This window comes from Manihot esculenta, chromosome 8, assembly GCF_001659605.2.
Source record: "Manihot esculenta cultivar AM560-2 chromosome 8, M.esculenta_v8, whole genome shotgun sequence".
In the NCBI taxonomy this organism is placed as follows: Eukaryota; Viridiplantae; Streptophyta; class Magnoliopsida; order Malpighiales; family Euphorbiaceae; genus Manihot; species Manihot esculenta.
In genome coordinates, this window is record NC_035168.2 from 2861256 (window position 1) to 2880670 (window position 19415).

The 19415-nt window shown below is 42.5% G+C and overlaps 1 protein-coding gene across 1 annotated transcript; it reads left to right on the forward strand.

The window, feature by feature from the left end:
* The first annotated feature begins 234 nt into the window (after positions 1 to 234).
* LOC110620730 (secoisolariciresinol dehydrogenase) lies at positions 235 to 1591 on the forward strand. The gene is made up of 2 exons (XM_021764559.2): positions 235 to 486; positions 584 to 1591. Exons 1-2 carry the CDS (start codon positions 449 to 451, stop codon positions 1368 to 1370), a joined length of 825 nt encoding a protein of 274 aa, XP_021620251.1. The 5' UTR covers positions 235 to 448; the 3' UTR covers positions 1371 to 1591.
* Positions 1592 to 19415: the final 17824 nt, after the last annotated feature.

Below are 19415 nucleotides of genomic sequence, written 5' to 3' on the forward strand. Positions count from 1 at the left end.
AATTTAATTAAATAATTTAATTATTTCTTAATTATTGCGTAAAAACCTTAAATAATCAATAATAGCGTAGGCTGGGTATACCATTTATGGGGCTAGCAAAGAATGTCTTTAAATTTCCCATCAACACTCAATATTAGCAAATCAACTTATCTTGTGGCTATTTCATTAATAATAATATGGATCAAAAGTAGATTTCAAATCGGTGGATAGAAGAAAATCAATCCTATATTTACAATTAAATAATTAAAGGCCGGCTTTAAAAAAAATATTGAAATTTTTGTCAAAATTTCACGTGCAGTTAAAGGCTCTTTGAACACGAAAACTTCTTATCCCAGAGACAATTCTGATACCAATAAATGAGTTAGACTCATTGCAGTTTGCCGCACCATATATATTTACTTATATATGTTAGCTAGATATATCAAACCTCATCACAACTCTAAAAAAAATGAAATGTTTTTCTTCACTAGCCCCCATTGCCAAGAGGTAATAAATTGCAAATTAGCTCAAGTTATATATAATCCAAATTTACTTACAAAATTACTCTTAGCATCACATTTTCTTCACAACAATTATTTTGCAGGTTGCAAGGCAAGGTAGCCCTGATCACAGGCGCAGCGAGTGGGATCGGAGAGAGCACAGCAAGACTCTTCGCTCATCATGGTGCTAACGTTGTTATTGCCGACATCCAAGATAAATTAGGACACTCTGTATGTAATGAAATCGGCTCCGATTATGTTCATTGTGATGTTACCAGTGAAACTGATGTCAAAAATGCCATAAACACGACCATTTCAAAGTATGGTAAGCTCGACATAATGTTCAACAATGCAGGAACTTCAGATATCGCAGGTCCAAGCATCTTGGAAGCTGAGTACAAAAGTTACAAGCAAGTTTTTGACGTTAATGTGTATGGATCATTCCTGGGAGCCAAACACGCTGCAAGTGTTATGATCCCAGCAAGAAAAGGAAGCATTATCTTAATGTCCAGTGTTGCTTCTGTGAGCCATGGCGATGTTTCTCACTTCTACGCTGTGTCGAAACATGCGTTGGTTGGACTTACGAAGAACTTGTGTGTAGAATTGGGGAAATATGGGATTAGAGTTAACTGTATTTCGCCGTATGGGGTGGCGACGCCGTTGCTGAGAGAAGCAATGGGAGGGATTAACGGGAAGATGGTGGAGGAGATTATTGGTGCAGCAGCTAATCTGAAGGAGACTGTTTTGGAAGCAAAGGATGTGGCTGAGGCTGCTTTGTTCTTGGGGAGTGATGAGTCCAAGTATGTTAGTGGGTTGAATTTAGTTGTTGATGGTGGTTATAGCACCACCAATGTGGCCCTTGGAGAGGCACTCAAAGAATTCTTGCCTTAAGAGAAACCCATCTAGATTTCAATTCCCGTGTTGATTTATCATGTTTATGTCATGTTCAACTGTGTTACTTTTTATCTTTACATATATATAGGCCTATTATAAAAACTCAGTGTATTACAGTGTATTACGATGACTCGTATACCGAAATCTAAAAAATAGAGTTTTATAATGTGTGTGTAAGCCTGCTAGCGATGTATAACCATCTTTCTACTATAGTGCCACATGTCTCTGTCACTTAGACCGTATGTACGGACGAGTCAAAGCACATCTCCATGTCAAGTGACCGACCATTTAATTCCTCCGGCGCGCATGCTGATAGAACTGCGAGGTGATTGGGTCGGCTATTTTACCCCATGTCATATCACAGGGTTAGGTTATCTCCTGATGGACCCGCGCTCATGTCTGATTCGGCCTGCTCCACGTCGCCAGGCTAGGGCTTATGATGTTGGGCCTGTCTCCTTGAGAATGGCCTGATGGGTTTTGGACCTGTATTCTTATTCAGGACCCGGCCTCACCACCAGGTGTAAGAGGCCCGGCGCTCATCAGTAACCACTGAAACAACCCGATCCAAACTGAACCAAATAATTTTTGAATCCACTTTCCACTTGACCCAAAATGGCTAATTCAAAATATTTAGTAATTTCGTGTTAGTTGTTCCCACGTTAAGCAAGCAACTGACTACGTCTCACATTAAGCAACTAAGCCAGAACTGAACTCTCGGATATTGTGGTTCGCTAGTAAATCAGGTGGCTCCACCTCGTTACACACGAATAGTCCTTTCCTCACAATCCCACTAATTCTACACAATTTTTTTGATACAAGATGAGTCTAATATTAATTGAAATAGCCCGGTGATAAGCGGTTGTCGAAGCTGTCAAAAATAATCCTATTTAACAATCAACAATAAACTTGTAGATAGTGGCAATAGGGTCGAACCACAGGAAATTGACACCAATGATTTTCCTAATAATGACTAGGTCAAGTAAATAACAAGTAAATAAAAGAGGGGGGTTTGATTTGATGAGTTAAAACTAAATAGCAAAAGAAAGCAATAATTTAAAGATGAGTAAATCAATAAGAGAAAAGCTTCTAGTTGAAGTATGGATCTATTTCAGATTGTTTAGAATTGATCATTGATTATTTAGGACTCCTATTTTATTTCAATAAATTGGTTTTGGTTATGGAAGACGCTTCTCACAACCAAATTCCCCCTTAGTTCTAGTTTGATTAGGAAACGTTCGCTAATCAAACACTAATCAACAAGTTGCCAAGGAACGTCCTTGGGGCATTGTAGCATCGAACAACTGTTGACTGCATTAAGACTTAGAGAAACCCAATTCTATCCTTGCCAACCGCGTGGTCAAATTTAGATTATGCAATTTGATTAAATGTGTATTTGAACAACCTAAGTAATTACGGACCTAAATCATTCAAACAATATTATTTAAGCAATTTAAAAGCAATGGGCCCTTATTGATTCTAAAAGCAAAGTAATAATTATGGAAAGCTCAAATTGCATAAATATTGATAATAAATAGAAGTTTAACAATGGAGATTTAAATCTCCCAATTCATCACAAAATCTGAAATTCACCAACTTCAACTAGAAAGGAAAGTGTTTAGCCACTCATGGTGGACAAAATCACAAAAGAAAAAAAAAAGAAAGAAGAGATTGCTGCGTTTCTAGAGAGTTTCTGAAGCTGAGAGATGATCAGACGATCCCCTTGCTGGTTTGGAGGCTCTCCTTTTATAGCTGAAGAATTCCATCCATCTAGGGTTTCAAAATCCCTTTTTGATTTGGTGTTTGACTCTTCTTTTGATGTTGAATTTAATTGCAATTGGAATTTCTTGGATGAAAAGTTCTTTCGTGGCTCTTGGTTTTATGTTGGTAGTGATTGGGTTGGAATTGGACTTATGAAAATTCGGATTTCTGTTTTCTGCCCAATTTCCCGCTCTTCTGTCAGTTTCTGCTGTCAAAGTGATTTGCCCGGTGATTTGAGTGTTTTGGGCAAATCACGGATCCAATCACTTTTCTGTGAGTCAGTCCAGTTTTTTGCTCTCTGTCTTCTGCGAGTGATTTGGCCAGTGTCTTCGAGTGTCTTGGGCAAATCACTTGCCCATATCACTTCTGCCTGTTGCCTCCAGGTTTCTGCTGTCAAAGTGATTTGCCCGGTGATTTGAGTGTTTTGGGCAAATCACTGACCCAATCACTTTTCTGTCAATTTTCTGCACTTTTTCTCCAATTTTTCAATTTCTTCCTTTTCTGTAAAAACAAGATAAAAATCATAAATTAAACTAAAAAATGTGTAAATAAACAATAATAATTATGATAAAAATGTGGCTAAATTATGCTTGATCAAATACCCCCACACCTAGCTTTTTGCTTGTCCTCAAGTAACAAATAACTTAGTCAATCAAGCTCCTTTTTCCTTAGAGCCTAAGTACCACTTAATCAGCCCCCCTAGACTCCTAATCTGAATTATCACAGTATAGAGTACATGCACTAAGGTCATCCTCTCCTTTCCTTGTTTCCTTTCACCTACCATGGTCAAGAGAAAGGTTTTTGACTCAGTCATGCTTATTCCTTTATGTTAGGTTTAATGCAACCCCTAGGAGTGACTTGCCACCTTCTCTCTTTCTCCTTTTAATTTTTATTTTTATTTTCAGCAGCACTTATTCTTATCCTTGCCTGAAAAAGTCACTAACCTTTTTACGCGATTGTGTACATGGGTGATACACCCCCGGTTACTCAGTTAGTCACTTGTTCAAGTGGCTACTAGCTCTGTTCATAGTCTAGACCATCGAAACTTATTTGCTTGAAAAAGTCACTGACCTTTTTACGCGATTGTGTACATGGGTGATACACCCCCGGTTACTCAGTCAGTCACTTCTCCAAGTGGCTATTAGGCTTAGTTCATAGTCTTAGACCATTGGAACATGTTTATGATTTGTGCTTTATGCTGGTTTTTTATGATAGTTTGGGCAAATCAGCTCTTAGGGAGTTACACTAACTTTGTGTTTGCATGTATTTGTATTTTTATTTCCCTTGACTTTAGCAAATTTGAGGATTCAATTCAAGAGAAAAACTCCCTAAGTGAAGGTAACATACTGTGAATGATTCAATTTAAGCTTAAAGGGGTGGCAAATCAATGGGGTCATGAGATAAGGAAACTCTTTTAACCTTGTTATCTATATTGAGTAGAACAAAAGCCAAGACAAAATTCTGTGTGTGTGTGCAAAAAGTGAAAAAAATTCTGGTGTGTGCAAAAAGGGGTAAGAATAATGCAAAAAGAAACAAATTTTGGTGAAATGTGTGAAAAAATTTTGGTGTGTGTTTATGGGGCAAAAAGATGCAAAAAGAAATAAAAAGAAAGCAAAAAGATAATGTAAACGGAAAAAATATAACCTAAACCTAACAGCAAATACCCCCACACCTATCCCAAACATTGTCCTCAATGTTTAAACATAAATATGAAAAAATTAATAAGGAGAAGGAAAGGGACTGCCTGGGATGTGGGTGATTTGAGCAGGTGATTTGGGCAAATCACTGGTCAAATCACTGTCGTGGCTGGTCTGTGGGCAGAAAATGTTGAACCAGCAGCTGCAACATGCTTTCCATGTGCTGCATCCTGTCTTGAGCCTCCACCGAATGGTCTTGAGGTGCCTTTTATGTCCTCCAAGGTCCACCCAATTGCTTTCTTGTGCTTCCTCAACAGATCAAGGAGCTTTTCCTCTTCTTCTTGGCTGAGCTGGTTAGAAATAATTGCTGGAAGTGAATTTCCAGCTCCCAAATAGGCATATTTGAGGTGGCTGGGCAATGGTTTCAGTTCTGGTGCAGTTGCTGTTTGTGCTGATTTCTGCTGTTTGCTGTTTGATTTAGGCTGTGATTTGGGCAGATTATCTGGTGATCTGGGCAAATCATTGTCTGTCAAGTCTGTCCGCTCCAGTGATTTGATCTGTGATTTGAGCAGATTATCTGGTGATCTGGGCAAATCACTGGGCAAATCACCCACATCCAGCAAGTTACAGCAGTCTGCTGTTTTTTCTGCTTCAGTGATGTTGCTGTCCACTTCTCCTTTCCTGCAATGACCATCATAAAGTAAATTTTCTTGATCAAAATAAAAAATTTCTTGACTTAAATCATCAATAACATCAAGGCCATAAACATGAGAAACATCATTGGGGAATTTCATGGCATCATAAACATTAAATTTGATAACTTCCCCTTCAAACTCCATAGTCAATGTGCCATCATGCACATCAATTTTAGTTCTTGCTGTACTTAAGAATGGTCTTCCAAGTAGGATATCAGAGGTGATTTTACCCTTGTCTTCCTCCATGTCAATAACATAAAAATCTACTGGAAAGACTAATTGGTCCACTTGCACCAACACATCTTCTAGCACTCCCTTGGGGTAGACAACAGATCGATCAGCCAATTGGATCATAATGCTGGTGCCCTTGAGTGTACCTGCATTCAACAAGTTAAAAATAGAAAGAGGCATGACATTTATTGAAGCTCCAAGGTCACACATGGCCTTCTTTATTCCTATGTTGCCTATTTTGCATGAAATGGCAAACATTCCTCTATCCTTGCATTTGGTGGGAAGTTTCCTTTGAATGACAGCTGAGACACACTCCCCCACACTTACCTTTTTATTTTCAGCAAGTTTCCTCCTATTGGTGCATAGCTCTTTGAGAAATTTAGCATACCTTGGTATTTGTTTGATAGCATCAAGTAGGGGTATGTTGATTTCCACTTTGCGAAGTGTCTCCAATATCTCTTTTTCCTCTTTCTCCTTTTGGGATCTTGCAAATCTCTTTGGGAAGGGAGGAGGTACCTTGAATTTCTCCATAAGTTGCTGTTTCTGCCTTTGACTGGATTCTGCCTGGTCTGTTGATTTGGGCAGATCACTCTCTGCCTTCTCTGGTGATTTGGGCAAATCACTGCTGGACAGCTAAGTTTGCCCAGCGATCGGGTCAGTTTCTACTAGTGAATTGGGCAAATCACTGCCCTGATCACTTTCTGGCAGAATTTCTTCTATGGCCTGTTTTTGCAATTTTTTAGCCTTGCTGTCTTGTAGCTCTTTTCCACTCCTCAATGTGATGGCACTAGCATTTTGTCTTGGATTTATCTCAGTTTGGGAGGGTAGCTTCCCTTGAGACTCAAATTTGCTCATTGAAGTGGCCATTTGGCTCACTTGTTGCTCAAGATTTTGGACAACAGCAGGGGATGCAATAGTGGCTGATTCAGTGGTGTATGTTGCTGGTTCAGTAAGTGCAACATCTTCTGGTTCAGTTGTGTCAATTTTTGAGGTTGCTGGTGTTTGGACAGCAACAAGGGATGCAATGGTGGCAGATTCAGCACTTGCTGATTTTTGGACAACAGGTTCAGCAATTGCCGGTGCAATTTCAGCAGTGGCAGGTGTGGTAGTGGGTGAATTTGCTAGTGCAGAAAATTTTGCAGTAACCTGGAATCGGGTATCTGGTTCAGCTTCAAGTGTAGTGGTGATTTGTGCAGCAGACTCAGCAGCTTGGTCTATTTCTTCGTCATCGTCCCATAGATCTTGAAGCTCTTCCTCTCTTCTTAATATGTGCGCGTTCATTGAATTAACCGCTTGATCCACTTGCTGTTGGAGAATTTTCCCAGAAATTTTCAATTTCCTTACCATCTCTTCAAGTTCCATATTGGAGTTTTGAGGTGTTGCTTGGGCTTGATAGTTTTGGTAGTAGTCAGCCCTTGCATAGCCATAATTCGGATTGTCCCCCCAACATGGATTGTATTGCAGATCTCTTTGGTAGTCATGGTAGTGGTCTGCCCTTGTATAGCCATAGCTCATATTGTCTCCCCAACCTGAATTGTATGTGTCAAGGTAGGGATTATGTCTTGGCTGTCCATAGAATCCTGCATGTGCTTGTTGAAGTTCTTGGACTTGACCTATACCATAATTTCTCACCATAGAGGTTAGTTCAGAAATTTGAGAAGAGAGAAAAGACATACTTACCGTAGCCATGCTTGTAAGGTCTTGGCAGTGCGTTCAATTTCAGGATCGTAAAGAAGAGCTTCTTTACGATCAGCCCTGGTCACAAAAGGAAAATACGTTAGTTAGATCAATTCCCCGGCAACGGCGCCAATTTTTGATAAGCGGTTGTCGAAGCCGTCAAAAATAATCCTATTTAACAATCAACAATAAACTTGTAGATAGTGGCAATAGGGTCGAACCACAGGGAATTGACACCAATGATTTTCCTAATAATGACTAGGTCAAGTAAATAACAAGTAAATAAAAGAGGGGGGTTTGATTTGATGAGTTAAAACTAAATAGCAAAAGAAAGCAATAATTTAAAGATGAGTAAATCAATAAGAGAAAAGCTTCTAGTTGAAGTATGGATCTATTTCAGATTGTTTAGAATTGATCATTGATTATTTAGGACTCCTATTTTATTTTAATAAATTGGTTTTGGTTATGGAAGACGCTTCTCACAACCAAATTCCCCCTTAGTTCTAGTTTGATTAGGAAACGTTCGCTAATCAAACACTAATCAACAAGTTGCCAAGGAACGTCAGTAACGACCCGGAAACCGGACCGCTACCGGCGCTAGGATTCAGGTCGGCTTAAGGCCGCCAGAACCCGTAGCAAGCCAAACATACATCCTGTGAACCTGTTTAATCCCATACATGGTCAACAACATACATAAAAATTTAAAACTTTTCTTTCATTCATACATTTCATTGCCAAGCCTAGCCTGTGCATGCACAAACATAGCATAAACCTCTCATTGGAGTCCTCGTCAAATACTCCAATGGGGTAACATAACATAACATAGGCTTGGGTTACATAGGCATCATAAAAACATTATATCTCATACAAGACCATGTGTACAGGGAATACAAAAGACTCTAGTCAAGCACACTATTAAACTTTCATTACATTACATATCATACTTTTACATTACAAACAAACCATGTCCACAGCTAAGCTATTACATAAACTTCTCTTACTCTGCTGACTTCTCTATCTACTCTGCACCTGCAAGACTGGGGTTAGGGGAGAGGGGGTGAGCTATAAAGCCCAATGAGTAGAAACTAAAAACATTGATTTTATTATTTCCTTTATTCTTATTCATTATTTATTATTCATTTTATTTTATTATTCTTTTTATTATCATTATTATTATTATTTATTTTATTTTATTTCCACATATTATTTAACTTTTTTTTTTATTTTTATTTATGCTTTCATGAAATGCAACACATCACAGCTAATCACATAAAGGATGGTATTGTCACCATTAGTCCTCTTCCTTTCCAAAGTGCCGGGACGTAGAATGGGTCAACCGGTCTTTCTCTTACATAACACATCATAACATAACATTCTAATATGCCGGGACGTAGAATGGGTCAACCGGTCTTTCTCTTTCTTTGTGCCAGGGACGTAGAATGGGTACAACCTGGACTTTCATACATAACATGCCATATCTCATCATAACATATCGAGGACTATGGATCATCCAATCAACCATCCACATCAACATCAATTTATGCAATGCAGCATATTCGTGAATTCTAATGCAAACATCCTGAAATATTGCATGGCATTAGTGATGCATGGGCAATGCTTTATGATTCATTCATTTATTTATTTACTTTACTTTACTTTAAAACTTAAGGGGTTGTTCCACTCACCTGACGACTGAAGCTTTAACAACTCAAAGGTAGCTATCTCACTGCCGGGGGTCTCGGTTCCTCGGGTCCGAACCTACACAGGTGGACTTAAATGAGGTACCAAACAAACATAAACAAGACTCTAAACATACCCCCAAAAACCTCCTAAAAACACCTCAAAACACCCCTAGAAAACATGCAAGAAAAGGCTGGACAGGGCACTTTCGGCGGCACCTTCGGCGGCCGGAAGTCCCTCCAGAGCCGAAAGTCAGGCAGGTTCGGCGGCACCTTCGGCGGCCGAAACTCCCAGACAGAGACGAAACTCATGCATGTTCGGCGGCCGAAAGTCTCAGACAGAGCCGAAACTCCAACTTTCGGGGGCAAGCTTCGGCAGCCTAAAGCTGCCTCTCAAGCCATGTTCGGCGGCCGAAACTCCCTTCGGCTGCCGAACCTGGTTTCTGCCAAAGGGCAGAAACTTGGCTCCTCTTGCCTCCAAGTTTCCCAAACTTCCTAATCATGCATAAAACTCTTCTACAACACTCATACACAAGCATACAAGCTCCTAGGGGCCTCAAACTAACTTAAACCCCAACTACAACACACAAGCAAGCCACATTGCTCAAGAACATACATCAAACCCATAAACTCAACTTAAAGCCTATCATGCATTTCTACCCCTTAGATCTACTTAAAACTTACTTAAAACATGCTAAAGGCTTAAGATCGACTTTTACCTCTTGAAGATCGAGAGAGAGACGACCTAGACTTGGAGATCCACGAAAATGAGCTCCTGAGTTCCCAAAGCTCCAAAACTTGTTTCAAAAGTTTAAAACCTTCAATGCAAGCTTAAAACTCAAGAAAAAAGGTGGGGATTTGAAGGAAGAACACTGGATTGGGAAGAGGGAGGTCGGAAGCTAGCTGTGGCCGAAAATGGGAGAAAGCTCGCCCATTTCGGCTAAGTGCCCCTTTTATAGTGGCTGGCCAGACCACGTTCGGGGGCCGAAAGTGCCTCCGCACGCATGCCATATTCGGCGACCGAACTTGAATTTCGGCGGCCGAACCTGAACTTCCCTCACTCATGCTTTCGGGGGCCTAACGTGCCTCCAAAAACGCATGCATGTTCGGCGGCCGAACTTGACTTTCGGCGGCCGAACCTGGGTTTTCCTCCAAAGACTTTTCATGCAAAAACTCATTTAATTTTCATACTTAAAACCATGAAATGCTTTAAAACATTTTATGAAAACATGTTTCTACCCTACTAGAGGCTTCCGACATCCGAGATTCCACCGGACGGTAGGAATTCCGATACCAGAGTCTAGCCGGGTATTACATTCTTCCCCCCTTAAGAACATTCGTCCCCGAATGTTCACCAAACAACACATAACATGGCAAACATATAACATACATATATAGCACATCAACACATAGGGATCTAACCTTAAAAGAGATGAGGGTACTGCTGGAGCATAGACTCCCGTGTCTCCCAAGTGCACTCTTCCAAGTTGTGGTGGTTCCACAGGACTTTCACCATCGGGATTTCCTTATTTCTTAACTTTCTGATCTGGGTGTCTATGATCCGTACTGGCTGTTCAACATAGGTGAGATCCTCTTAGACCTCCACATCAGGCTCACTAAGAACCTTGCTCGGATCTGACACAAACTTTCTCAACATCGAAACATGGAAAACCGGATGGATTCTTGCCATTGAAGCGGGTAAATCCAGCTTGTACGACACATTCCCAATCTTTTGCAAGATTTCAAAGGGTCCGATGTATCGTGGGGCTAGTTTACCTTTCTTCCTGAAGCGAACCACTCCCTTCATTGGAGACACCTTGAGCAATACCAGATCCCCCTCCTGAAACTCTAACTGTCTCCTGCGGACGTCTGCATAACTCTTCTGTCTGCTTGCAGCAGTCTTGATTCTCTCTCTGATTATGGGTACCACCCTGCTGGTAATTTCTACTAGCTCAGGCCCTGCCAAGACCTTCTCTCCAACTTCCTCCCAGCAAACAGGTGATCTGCACTTCCTTCCGTACAAAGCTTCATATGGAGCCATCCCGATGCTAGCATGATGGCTGTTGTTGTAGGCAAACTCCACCAAAGGTAGATGCTGCCTCCAAGAACCGCCAAAGTCCAGCACACACATCCTGAGCATATCCTCTATAGTCTGGATGGTCCTTTCTGACTGTCCATCAGTCTGGGGGTGGAAGGCAGTACTGAAATCCAACCTAGTACCCATGGCATTCTGCAGACTCCGTCAAAACCTGGAGGTGAACTGGAGCCCTCTATCTGACACTATCGAAACAGGAACCCCATGCAGCCTGACGATCTCATCCACATACACCTGCGCCAACTTGTCCACAGAATAGCCACTCCTGACAGGAATGAAGTGAGCAGATTTGGTGAGTCTGTCCACAATCACCCATATGGAGTCCACTCTGTTGGACGCCGCCGGTAACCCTACTACGAAGTCCATAGTTATATTTTCCCATTTCCATTCTGGAATCGGTAGCGGGTTAAGCATTCCAGCCGGCTTCTGATGTTCCAGCTTCACCCTCTGACACACTTCGCAGGCTGACACGAACTGTGCCACTTCTTTCTTCATTGCTGGCCACCAATAAACTTTCTTCAAATCTTGATACATCTTGGTGGCTCCGGGGTGAATGCTGTATCTTGCATTATGAGCCTCTCTCATAATGTCTCCTTTTAGCCCTATGTCATCTGGTACACATAATCGACTCCCATAGCGGAGGATCCCCTTACTGTCGAATCTGAACTCACTACCACTGCCTGACTGAACAGTCCTGGCAATCTTCACTAACTCCGGGTCCTCATGCTGTTTCTGAGCCACCTGCTCCAGAAACACGGGTGATACTCTCATCTGGGCCACCAAGGCACCTGTACCAGACAACTCCATCTGTAGACCTTCCTCAATAAGCTTGTAGAATTCCTTCACCACTGGCCTCCTCTCTGTCGATATGTGGAATAAGCTACCGAGTGATTTCCGGCTTAGGGCGTCTGCCACGACATTTGCCTTACCCGGATGATACTGAATCTTGCAATCATAGTCACTCAGCAGCTCTACCCATCTCCTCTGTCTCAAGTTCAAATCTCTTTGACTCAGGATGTACTGCAGGCTCTTATGATCTGTAAAGATCTCACATTTTACCCCATAGAGGTAGTGCCTCCACATCTTGAGTGCAAAGATTACTGCTGCCATCTCCAGGTCGTGTGTGGGGTAATTCAACTCATGCTTCTTCAGCTGCCTAGAAGCATAAGCAATCACCCTCTCATTCTGCATCAGTACACAACCCAGTCCCACACGGGACGCATCACAAAAGACTGTAAGGTCCTCATCACTAGATGGCAGAGCTAAAACTGGTGCTGAAGTCAACCTCTTCTTAAGCTCTTCAAAACTCTCTTCGCACTGGTCGGTCCACAGAAACTTCTGATTCTTCCTGGTTAACCTGGTCAGAGGAGCTGCTATCTTTGAGAAGTCCTGAACGAACCTCCTGTAGTAACCTGCCAAACCCAAGAAACTTCTAATCTCTGTCACTGAAGTGGGTCTAGGCCAGTTAGCCACAGTTTCTGTCTTCTTGGGGTCCACCTCAATACCATTCTCTGACACTACATGCCCCAAGAACGAAATGCTCCTCAGCCAGAACTCACATTTAGAGAACTTGGCATACAAGCCATGTTCCCTCAAAGTCTGCAAGACCAACCGCAGATGATGGGCATGCTCTTCTGCATTCCTGGAATACACTAAGATATCATCTATGAAGACAATAACGAAGTGATCCAGGTATTGGCTAAATACTCTGTTCATGAGATCCATGAATGCTGCAGGGGCGTTTGTTAACCCGAACGGCATCACTAGGAACTCATAGTGCCCATATCTGGTCCTGAAAGCTGTCTTTGGGACGTCTTCATCTCTGATCCTCAGCTGATAATACCCAGATCTCAGATCTATCTTGGAGAAACAACCTGCTCCTGCTAGCTGGTCGAATAGATCATCGATCCTAGGCAACGGGTACTTGTTCTTGGTAGTGACCTTGTTCAACTGTCTGTAGTCGATACAAAGTCTGAGGGATCCATCCTTCTTTTTCACGAACAACACTGGAGCACCCCAAGGTGAGGTACTCGGTCGGATGAAACCCTTATCTACCAGCTCTTGTAACTGTTCCTTAAGCTCCTCCAGCTCTGCTGGCGCCATCCTGTAGGGAGGGATAGAGATCGGTCTGGTTCCTGGCATCAATTCTATCTCGAACTCTATCTCCCTAGGAGGCGGTAAACCTGGCAGCTCGTCTGGGAAAACATCTAAGAACTCTCTAACCACAGGCACCGAGGCGGGCTCTCTGACATCTCTGTCTAGCTCTCTCACATGAGCTAGATAACCCTGACAACCCCTCCTGAGCAGCCTACGAGCCTGTAGGGCTGATATCAAACCTCTAGGTGTACTCCCCCTGTCTCCTCTAAAGACAACCTCTGACCCATCCTGACATCTGAACTTAACTACCTTGTCTCTGCAATCCAAGGTAGCACCATGGGTAGATAGCCAATCCATCCCTAGAATGACGTCAAAATCTGTCAAGTCTAGAACCACTAGGTTGGCGGATAGGCATCTTCCCTCTATGAAAACTGGACTGTACTGGCAGACTGACTCTGCCACTGACGGGTCACACTTGGGTCCACTGACCCATAGGGGACACTCTAACCCAGAGACCATCAAACCCAACCTCTCGACCGCTCTCGGAGAAACAAAAGAATGGGATGCACCCGGGTCCATTAAGGCATAAACATCTGAACAACCAATGATGATATTACCTGACACCACGGTGTTGGATGCATTCGCCTCTTGCTGCATCATCGTGAAGATCCGTGCTGGAGCTGACGGACCTTCCCCTCTGTAACCTGTTGAAGAAGAGGCTGACCCTCTCCCTCGGCCTCTGCCACTGGCCTGTGTCGCGACTGAAGCTGCTGGCTGTGCCACACTACCTGAAGCTGTCTGCTGGGGCTGTGCCGTAGGAACTGCTCTCGGACACTCCCAAGACATGTGTCCCTCTTGCCCACACCTGTAGCAGGCTGTCGTCCCAAACCGGCATACCCCCCGGTGTAGCTTACCACACCTCGTACAAACTGCGTTATCAGCACCAGAGCTTGAGCCACCTCCTAATCCCAGACCTGATTTGATCTTGCTCCAGAACTTATTCTTCTTTGTCTTCCTGGTGGTATTATTCCACCTCTTACTGCCTGAACTCAAGGATGAAGGGTCAATCCTTCCCCCACCTGGGGTCTTGGAACCAGAAGGTTGTGCCACTGACTGCTTGACTTTTCCCTCTATTACGGCACTAGCCTCCATTCTTCTGGCCATGTCTATAATGGCATGGAAACTTTCTCTATCAGCTGACTGAATCAAAGAGGAATACCTGGAATTGAGCCTCATGATATACCTCCTCGACTTCTTCGGATCCGTGTCCAGATGTTGCCCAGCAAACGGCAACAACTCTAAGAATCTATCGGTGTACTCATCGACACCCATCTCATCTGTCTGCTTCAGCTGTTCAAACTCAATCATCTTCAGCTCCCTGGAACTGTCAGGGAAAGCCCATTCTGCGAACTCATTTGCAAACTCCTCCCATGACAGACTGTCCACCCTTGGTTTCACATAGTTCTTGAACCACTCTCGTGCCTTCTTGCATTTCAGAGTGAAACCAGCCATCTGAATGGCTCTACTGTCATCCGCCCCTATCTCATCTGTAATTGTTTTGAACTTCTCCAGGTACACAAACGGATCATCACCTGTATCAAACTGGGGAGCACCCAACTTTATGTAGTCAGTCATCTTGACTTTGCTCCCTCCAGATGAGCTAGGCTGAGGTCTTAGGGTTTCTGGAACTGTGGGTTCTGCTGGTGGTGGTGGTGCAACATCCCCTGGGATAGGGTTTGTTGTGCCTGGATAGGAGGGTTGAGGTGGGTACATAGGGTATTGTGGATACTGTGGGTGGAAAGGTGGGTATGGCATGTGAGAAGGGTAAGGATTAAAACTGGGGTAATCCGATGTACCTCCCATCGAATACCCGGGGTATGGTGAAAAAGGTGGGTACTGGGGTGGTGGAACAAACCCCGAGGCCTGAGTGCCTCCCTGAGACTCACCCATGCCTTCTTCTGGCATGCTCACACCAAGATTACCATCCCTCCTCTGATCCACATCCATCTCTTCTCCCACATCCACTGACTTGCCTCCTTGAACCGTTCCTCTTACTGATCTGTTTCTACCCAGATCCAGAGACCTTCTAGGGTCTCCCACTGCTCTGTCCCTGTTGGACCTACTTGACATTGCCCTTGGCAATGCTGGAGGACGGGCGCTCGTGCCCTCATCCTCCGGTGGTACTCTAGTCAATCTAGCCGATCGACGAGTTCCGCGCATTCTGTTTACTGAAAAACAGCACAGATAACAAAACATTAGCATCAAATGGTTCATGTGGAAACACATGAACCCACATCATATACACATTATATTCATAGCATATCTCATGGCATACATACTTTCATTCTAGACAGGACTCTACATCCTATCCTAGTGGACATGATTTCCTATTGTGCTTGACTTTCTATAACATCTATGAGCCCGACACTCTAGGTCCGACCATATGAACCTAGGGCTCTGATACCACTCAGTAACGACCCGGAAACCGGACCGCTACCGGCGCTAGGATTCAGGTCGGCTTAAGGCCGCCAGAACCCGTAGCAAGCCAAACATACATCCTGTGAACCTGTTTAATCCCATACATGGTCAACAACATACATAAAAATTTAAAACTTTTCTTTCATTCATACATTTCATTGCCAAGCCTAGCCTGTGCATGCACAAACATAACATAAACCTCTCATTGGAGTCCTCGTCAAATACTCCAATGTGGTAACATAACATAACATAGGCTTGGGTTACATAGGCATCATAAAAACATTATATCTCATACAAGACCATGTGTACAGGGAATACAAAAGACTCTAGTCAAGCACACTATTAAACTTTCATTACATTACATATCATACTTTTACATTACAAACAAACCATGTCCACAGCTAAGCTATTACATAAACTTCTCTTACTCTGCTGACTTCTCTATCTACTCTGCACCTGCAAGACTGGGGTTAGGGGAGAGGGGGTGAGCTATAAAGCCCAATGAGCAGAAACTAAAAACATTGATTTTATTATTTCCTTTATTCTTATTCATTATTTATTATTCATTTTATTTTATTATTCTTTTTATTATCATTATTATTATTATTTATTTTATTTTATTTCCACATATTATTTAACTTTTTTTGTTTTTATGCTTTCATGAAATGCAACACATCACAGCTAATCACATAAAGGATGGTATTGTCACCATTAGTCCTCTTCCTTTCCAAAGTGCCGGGACGTAGAATGGGTCAACCGGTCTTTCTCTTACATAATACATCATAACATAACATTCTAATATGCCGGGACGTAGAATGGGTCAACCGGTCTTTCTCTTTCTTTGTGCCAGGGACGTAGAATGGGTACAACCTGGACTTTCATACATAACATGCCATATCTCATCATAACATATCGAGGACTATGGATCATCCAATCAACCATCCACATCAACATCAATTTATGCAATGCAGCATATTCGTGAATTCTAATGCAAACATCCTGAAATATTGCATGGCATTAGTGATGCATGGGCAATGCTTTATGATTCATTCATTTATTTATTTACTTTACTTTACTTTAAAACTTAAGGGGTTGTTCCACTCACCTGACGACTGAAGCTTTAACAACTCAAAGGTAGCTATCTCACTGCCGGGGGTCTCGGTTCCTCGGGTCCGAACCTACACAGGTGGACTTAAATGAGGTACCAAACAAACATAAACAAGACTCTAAACATACCCCCAAAAACCTCCTAAAAACACCTCAAAACACCCCTAGAAAACATGCAAGAAAAGGCTGGACAGGGCACTTTCGGCGGCACCTTCGGCGGCCGGAAGTCCCTCCAGAGCCGAAAGTCAGGCAGGTTCGGCGGCACCTTCGGCGGCCGAAACTCCCAGACAGAGACGAAACTCATGCATGTTCGCCGGCATCTTCGGCGGTCGAAAGTCTCGGACAGAGCCGAAACTCCAACTTTCGGGGGCAAGCTTCGGCAGCCTAAAGCTGCCTCTCAAGCCATGTTCGGCGGCCGAAACTCCCTTCGGCTGCCGAACCTGGTTTCTGCCAAAGGGCAGAAACTTGGCTCCTCTTGCCTCCAAGTTTCCCAAACTTCCTAATCATGCATAAAACTCTTCTACAACACTCATACACAAGCATACAAGCTCCTAGGGGCCTCAAACTAACTTAAACCCCAACTACAACACACAAGCAAGCCACATTGCTCAAGAACATACATCAAACCCATAAACTCAACTTAAAGCCTATCATGCATTTCTACCCCTTAGATCTACTTAAAACTTACTTAAAATATGCTAAAGGCTTAAGATCGACTCTTACCTCTTGAAGATCGAGAGAGAGACGACCTAGACTTGGAGATCCACGAAAATGAGCTCTTGAGTTCCCAAAGCTCCAAAACTTGTTTCAAAAGTTCAAAACCTTCAATGCAAGCTTAAAACTCAAGAAAAAAGGTGGGGATTTGAAGGAAGAACACTGGATTGGGAAGAGGGAGGTCGGAAGCTAGCTGTGGCCGAAAATGGGAGAAAGCTCGCCCATTTCAGCTAAGTGCCCCTTTTATAGTGGCTGGCCAGACCACGTTCGGGGGCCGAAAGTGCCTCCGCACGCATGCCATGTTCGGCGGCCGAACTTGACTTTCGGCGGCCGAACCTGAACTTCCCTCACTCATGCTTTCGGGGGCCTAACGTGCCTCCAAAAACGCATGCATGTTCGGCGGCCAAACTTGACTTTCGGCGGCCGAACCTGGGTTTTCCTCCAAAGACTTTTCATGCAAAAACTCATTTAATTTTCATACTTAAAACCATGAAATGCTTTAAAACATTTTATGAAAACATGTTTCTACCCTACTAGAGGCTTCCGACATCCGAGATTCCACCGGACGGTAGGAATTCCGATACCAGAGTCTAGCCGGGTATTACAACGTCCTTGGCAACTTGTAGCATCGAACAACTGTTGACTGCATTAAGACTTAGAGAAACCCAATTTTATCCTTGCCAACCGCGTGGTCAAGTTTAGATTATGCAATTTGATTAAATGTGTATTTGAACAACCTAAGCAATTACGGACCTAAATCATTCAAACAATATTACTTAAGCAATTTAAAAGCAATGGGCCCTTATTGATTCTAAAAGCAAAGTAATAATTATGGAAAGCTCAAATTGCATAAATATTGATAATAAATAGAAGTTTAACAATGGAGATTTAAATCTCCCAATTCATCACAAAATCTGAAATTCACCAACTTCAACTAGAAAGGAAAGTGTTTAGCCACTCATGGTGGATAAAATCACAAAAGAAAAAAAAAGAAAGAAGAGATTGCTGCGTTTCTGGAGAGTTTCTGAAGCTGAGAGATGATCAGAAGATCCCCCTGCTGGTTTAGAGACTCTCCTTTTATAGTTGAAGAATTCCATCCATCTAGGGTTTCAAAATCCCTTTTTGATTTGGTGTTTGACTCTTCTTTTGATGTTGAATTTAATTGCAATTGGAATTTCTTGGATGAGAAGCTCTTTCGTGGCTCTTGGTTTTATGTTGGTAGTGATTGGGTTGGAATTGGACTTCTGAAAATTCAGATTTCTGTTTTCTGCCCAATTTCCCACTCTTCTGTCAGTTTCTGCTGTCAAAGTGATTTGCCCGGTGATTTGAGTGTTTTGGGCAAATCACTGATCCAATCACTTTTCTGTGAGTCAGTCCAGTTTTTTGCTCTCTGTCTTCTGCGAGTGATTTGGCCAGTGTCTTCGAGTGTCTTGGGCAAATCACTTGCCCATATCACTTCTGCCTGTTGCCTCCAGGTTTCTGCTGTCAAAGTGATTTGCCCGGTGATTTGAGTGTTTTGGGCAAATCACTGACCCAATCACTTTTCTGTCAATTTTCTGCACTTTTTCTCCAATTTTCCAATTTCTTCCTTTTCTGTAAAAACAAGATAAAAATCATAAATTAAACTAAAAAATGTGTAAATAAACAATAATAATTATGATAAAAATGTGGCTAAATTATGCTTGATCACCCGGTCTAAACTAACTCGATCCAAAATGGTTAACCCAAATTATTTAGTAATTTCATACTAATTATTATATACAATTCGAATTTTCAGTACTTCGCCGATGTGGGATGTATTCCCACGTTAAGCAAGCAGCCGACTATTACAATCATAATATAGGATTCACTTCGTAAGAACTGCACATACACTA